This window comes from Hibiscus syriacus, unplaced genomic scaffold (genome assembly GCF_006381635.1).
Source record: "Hibiscus syriacus cultivar Baekdansim isolate YM2019G1 unplaced genomic scaffold, ASM638163v2 tig00112253_pilon, whole genome shotgun sequence".
NCBI classification, from domain to species: domain Eukaryota; kingdom Viridiplantae; phylum Streptophyta; class Magnoliopsida; order Malvales; family Malvaceae; genus Hibiscus; species Hibiscus syriacus.
In genome coordinates, this window is record NW_024063283.1 from 208,455 (window position 1) to 214,480 (window position 6,026).

The 6,026-nt window shown below is 34.9% G+C and overlaps 1 protein-coding gene across 2 annotated transcripts; it reads left to right on the top strand.

Annotated features, from left to right (window-relative positions):
• Nucleotides 1-1,259: 1,259 nt before the first annotated feature.
• LOC120176715 lies at nt 1,260-4,093 on the top strand. 2 transcript variants are annotated; one of them, XM_039183081.1, is made up of 2 exons: nt 1,260-1,376; nt 2,948-4,093. In XM_039183081.1, the coding sequence occupies exon 2, from the start codon at nt 2,955-2,957 to the stop codon at nt 3,939-3,941; it is 987 nt and encodes a 328-aa protein (XP_039039012.1). In that variant the 5' UTR covers nt 1,260-1,376; nt 2,948-2,954; the 3' UTR covers nt 3,942-4,093. The 2 variants fall into 2 exon arrangements, with proteins under 2 accessions (XP_039039012.1, XP_039039011.1); XM_039183080.1 differs by lacking the exon at nt 1,260-1,376 and adding an exon at nt 2,001-2,123.
• Nucleotides 4,094-6,026: the final 1,933 nt, after the last annotated feature.

Below are 6,026 nucleotides of genomic sequence, written 5' to 3' on the forward strand. Positions count from 1 at the left end.
AATTATGGGGTTGGGAAGAAAACCTATAAAAAATGGATAAATTGAAATGTTGTTCCTAAACTAATTTGAATTTACAAAAAGAATCATAATAAGTATTTTGTTAAGATAAAAATTAAATCATTTTATTAACGGATCATGTCATCAAACTAGCGGCATTCAACGTCCAAGTGACCAAAACTTAATAAAACGATAAGTAATTACCAAAACTTAAAAAAATTATAACGTAAGTGACCAAAAGTGTACAAATATGATAGGAAATTGATCAAAACTTAATTCATGTATTATCTACATGGAAATGAAGCAATTTTAATTTTATATATTTACCATGACACGTTAATGAACCGTTAAAGATTTAACGGCCGTTAATCTTCAGTGACCACATCTTTATTAAAACGAAATGAAAGTGACTAAATCTTAACTAAAACGAAACGAAAATGATCAAATCTTATGTTTTTTTAATTCAGTGAGGTAAAAACTATAAAACTTAAACAAAAGTGACAATTTCTATTGTTTACCCTATTTTTAACATTAAAAATTATTTATTTAATCCATGTCATAACACTATTACAAATTTAACGTCGGAATAATCAAAAGAAGTTTAATATATAAATTTTAGTTATTAAATTGAGAACTTTTAAAATTTAATGATCCAAATAAGAGAGAATGTAAAGCGTAGTGAGAAAATTTGTAATTTACCCTTGTTTATTTCTTCCAAAGTAGGGCTGTAAACTAGCCGAGTCGAGTTCGAGTATTGTTAAGTTCGACTCGACTCGAAAACTCTAAAATTGAACTTGACTCGGCTCAAAAACTCGTGAGCCTAAAATTTTCAAGTTCGACTCAAATTCGAATCATGAACTGAAGCTTGAAAAGGCTCAAAATGGGAAAAAAATCTTAACCTTAACTTGATTGAAGTCTAAAACTCAAATTTGAATTTGAACCACAAATACATAAAAACCTTATATTATATATATTTTAAATCAACACTAAATATATTATTAATAGTTTATTTTTTTAAATTAAAATCTTAATATATTATATTTTCGAGTTGCTGAACTTTTCAAATAGAATATCAAATAATTCGTTTTGATTCATTAAAAATTCGAATCGAAAATTTATTAAACTTTAATTAAATCAATCTCGAATAATTTATCATATGTCTGGCTAGTTTACGTCTCCGGTCAAAAGAGCCGACATATTTATTTCTCTCTTTCCACTTTCGAGAGCTCAAACAAGAAAGAGGCATCTGCCTCCCTTTTTTATTTTCTTCGAAATCTATAACCACCAAATTTATAATCCATCGGTATATTGGAAATCGCAAAAAAGATTTAATTTTGTTGAAAGGATCTAAGCCTCCAAGTCGAAGCTCGAAGTTGCTGGTAATTACTTAATTCCTGAAATCTATTAATTTTCGTTTTATTCCGCGCTTCGATTGGTCTGATTTTTTGCACCCTATCTTGTGCTTCCTGGATCGGGCTCTTAAGAGTTTCTGATTCGCTTCAGTTCGTTCGATTGTAAAAGACAATTTTTGGTAAAGGCTGGGGATTTTGAGCTTAATATTTTTGTTATATTAGCAATTAATTTAATTCATTCGTTGGAACACAGTGATATTTTATTCATGTGTGTATCGCTTTCCCTTTTCTTCATGTGGAATTAATTTGGTGTGTAAAGTTGATTGAATGGAAGAGCTTATGGTTATATTGTGAAATGTGAAGTTAAGTCTTTCAATGTTCAGTGCTATTGATGGCTTGAGATGGTATTATTATGGTTTAGTTTCATTGTTGGGAATTGATAAATTCTACATATCGGTCTAATTTTGTTTGGCTTGAAATAATAACGATATATTAGATGTAATGATATACTTCGTAGGCATTTTTGGAGTTTATGTTGGCAGTGGCTTTGTTTATGTATAATTTGATCGTGTTGTAGTCTCAGATGGTAGCATGACTAACCCAAAGAAACATAATGATGGAAAACAGCATTAAGTTTCTCAAATTGATTTTGAGTTGCAAATTTCAGTTTAGAGCTGTATTTTCTTGACTTGGTTTAGGACCTGGTAAACTTGAACAGATGTTGCAAGGACACAGAGTTAGTTTGAGATGTGGTGATATATGCTGCTGTCGAAAGTAAGTTTGGTTGGGTTGCGGGGCGGGTGTGGCATTTGAATTGTAGTTCTTTAGGCTATTTTGAATTTAAATCATGTAGGGCTTTTTCTTGAATCAACCAAAGAATTTGTACATGGTTAAGAATTTCTTTTTCCCACATTATATAGAAGACTAACAATCGTTTGATTTATCCTTTCAATAGAAAAGTATGATTTTGGTGTTGGGAGCAAATTGAAGTTGCAATGCTTATGTCTTTGAAACTAGGTAGCTTAATTTTGTTGCTTATCCACTGGCAGACAATCATGATTTTCTTCTTAGCTTTCCGGTTCTTAAAACGACAACCTTGTAAGGATGATGCCATGAGAATGTTCACTGTTCTTAAATCTAATTATGAACTAACCCCTACATTGCCTGGAATTATAATGGACACTTAAAATCATCTCTGCTTATTGAGCTTGTCCTTATTTCTTTTTTGTAGAGCTGTTGAATGTCAGCCACGTGACCCATAGAGTCTGTTTTGTGTGACATCTATCTGCTATTTCCAGAGCTTATACAGTGCTGTTCAGATCAGTTTTAAATATATGATATCCTCTTCCTTTTCTCCCCTTGAACATCTATGATGTATTTGTGAAATTTTGTTTTCGCCCATTTCTATACTTTATATCCTCGGGTTTCTGTTTTTTCTTTATTTTACTCATACACCTTGCCTCATTTTAGTTCCTATTGAATTTTATCCTTTGTATGGAGAAAAAAACTAATGTCGATGCCATTTCATATGTGCTTTCAAGTATCCAGTTTCTTCCGTCCTCAAAGATATAGTCATTTGGCATATTGTACATTATAGGCTTCAAAATGCCAAAGGAGAGAAGAGATCGTTCCGTGTCTTTTGATGGGTATCAGAGGTCGCCATTACCATACAGCTCCAGCTGTAGTCATCGATCTTCTGCAAAGATCTCTTCAGAAACTGAGGAAAATTTGAAGGAATGGGAAGAAGCCAGGTGCCCTATCTGCATGGAGCATCCACACAATGCAATTCTCCTCATATGTTCTTCCCACAAGAAGGGTTGCCGTCCATACATGTGCGATACAAGTTATCGCCACTCTAACTGTTTTGATCAATTTCACAAATCATTTGTGCATGCCTCAACATCACCAAATCCTCAACAAGATGGAGCTCAACTTGTTATGACAAACTTATCACCAGCTGCAACTTCTGAATCAACTGTCACTGATTTGCCGGAAGAAAGAACCGAGGAAGGGCCCTCCGCTCCATCAATTTCTCAACTTTCAAAACTAGTGTGCCCTCTATGTCGTGGTGAGATAAAAGATTGTATCGTTGTTGAGCAAGCTCGCCGTATCATGAATGCCAAACCTAGAAGCTGTGCCTCTGAAACATGTAATTTTTCTGGTGCTTATAAAGACTTAAGGAAGCATGCAAGGCTTGAGCACCCTACTGTGTGGCCATCGGAGGCTGACCCCGAGCGACAGCAAAATTGGAGGAGGTTGGAACGGCAGAGAGACCTCGGGGACTTGGTTAGCTCACTGCAATCTTCATTTGGGGAGGATGGGGCTGATGATAACAGCACTTTGCCCATTGATGATGGAAGTTGGCTCGCCGTCTTTTTCCTTGTTCGAGTGTTTCGACCAGGGTCTAGCTGGTCCGGCACATCAAGGACGAGAACGAGTATTAGGAGATCTACAAGACATTGGGGAGAAAACTATGATGCGGAAACTGGATCCACCAGAGACGGTGATGAAGATGAGTCTTCTTCAGACAGTGATTCGTTTTACTGGGGGCGTCGTGGTAGGAGACGGACGGCTCGTAACAATCAACCATGAATATGTATCTCTTAGGAGTTTTTATTGTCCGAACATCAAAGTTTCAGTTTCCGGTGTTTCCCGTAATCTACCATCTTGTAGTTTGTCTGGTAATTTTTTCATTCAACGGCAGTCGAATAATGTTTTCTTATAAATAATCTCTCTTTATAATACCATACGATAAAAATATAGTATGCAAAATTTTAACTAGAAACAAAACCATCGTATACTTGGAAGGTACTCGGGATTAGAGGTGTACAAAAAATTCGAATATCCGATTTTGTGAAAAAAATATATAAAACCGGATTTGGGAAAAGTCGGTTTTTTTTAACCGGATCGGATTTTTTTTAACCGGTTATTTTAACCGGTTTGGAAAAAAAATCGGTCTGGGTTTAAAAAACTAGCCGTTGGGGGGTTTTGTGACCGTTTTTTCTTTAAAAAATTGCCATTTTACCACCCTAAACATGTATAAATAGGTTGGGGATGTATTTGGTTGATTACAACTTTATCAAATCTTATTACACAACACCTAAACATCTCTCAAATCTTATTTTTGTAATTTTTTGTTCATTATGAGTAACACGGTTGAATCTTCCGTCGGGGGAAACCTTGAAGTCATGAGAGTGATCGAACACACTCGAAACAAAGATATTTGAGATCACTACGATTTATGTGAGATGTCAAATGGCTCGAGGAGGGCGCGTTGTAAACTTTGTCTAAAGTTGCTTGCACCGGAAGGAAACACAACGTTGAAGAACCATTTGACAAAATCATGCAAGGCACTTCGCTCAAGATCGGATCTAAGTCAATCGAATCTTACATCGCAAGGTGGTGTTTTTATTTACGACAACGAAAAATTACAAGAAGCGTTTACAAAGTTCATGATTACAAAAGCATTGTCGTTCAACCACTTTGATGATGAAGATTTCACTGCAACAATTCAACAACTAATGCAACCACGTTATATTCAAGTAAGTCGTACTACCCTTAGAAGAGATGCTATAAAAATGTGGCGTACGGCGAGGGAAAAAATGATTTTAGGATTCCAAGAACATCGTTATGGTGTGTCGCTTACATGTGACGTTTGGAGTTCCCCTCATAATACCGGAAATTCTTTTTTAGCCGTTACGGCACATTGGTTAGATTAAGATAATTGGCAAATGATGAAAAGAACAATCGCGTTTGAATTATTCGGTGAGCCGCATACCGGTGCTAATTTATTTACACTTTTAAAAAGGGTAATTTGTCTTTATAAATTAGAAAATAAAGTTTTTTCTATATCCTTTGATAATGCATCGAATAATGCAAACGCGGTTCCAAGATTGAAAATATTACTTTAACCGATTTTAGACGGTGCGTTTTTTCATACCCTTTGCGTTGCACAAATAATTAATTTATCCGTGCAAGCCGGTTTGGAGGTTATTGAGCCGATTAGATTAGAATTTAAAACAATGATAAAATCGATTCTTTGTAACAACAAAAAAAGACTAAATGATTATAAACGATTTTGTAAGTCGGTTAATAAAAAAGCTTTGGGTTCTAATTTGGATTGTCCAACTCGTTGGAACTCAACTTGGTTGATGATGCATACCGCCTTAAGGCAAAGGGAAACATTGCAAACATTTCACGATCGGCTTTTCGAGAGGAGTCATGCCCCAAACATTTATCCGGATTCAAGTTGGGAAACTATAGCATAAATAATCGATTTGCTTGGGGTTTTTAAAAATGCAACAACTTTTTTATCCGGTATTTATTACCCTACTAGCCCGTTGGTTCTTAATCAAATATTTTTGTTGGCTACCCGACTAAATGACTTTGAATTTGAAACCGAAGTTTTTCAAGAAATTGGCTTTGCAATGAAGGAAAAACTTTTAAAATATTTTAAGGAGATTCCTCCCATTTTTACTTGTACCTCCGCTTTAAACCCAACGTTAAATGTTGGAGGGGTTGAAACACTAATTGAACAAATTACGTTTGCTTTTAATCTAACCGATGATGAACCCAACTTTGTCCAAAACCAAATAAATTATTTTAACAAATGTTTTCGAGACATGTTTGTAATTTATTTAACTAAATACGGATCAAGTAGTGTAATACACGATCAAA

Coding starts and splice junctions, on each gene's coding strand:
- LOC120176715 (XM_039183080.1), top strand. CDS start 2,068: ATGTTGCAAGGACACAGAGTTAGTTTGAGATGTGGTGATATATGCTGC. Junction 2,124..2,947: donor GATATATGCTGCTGTCGAAA/GTAAGTTTGGTT, acceptor GTACATTATAGG/CTTCAAAATGCCAAAGGAGA.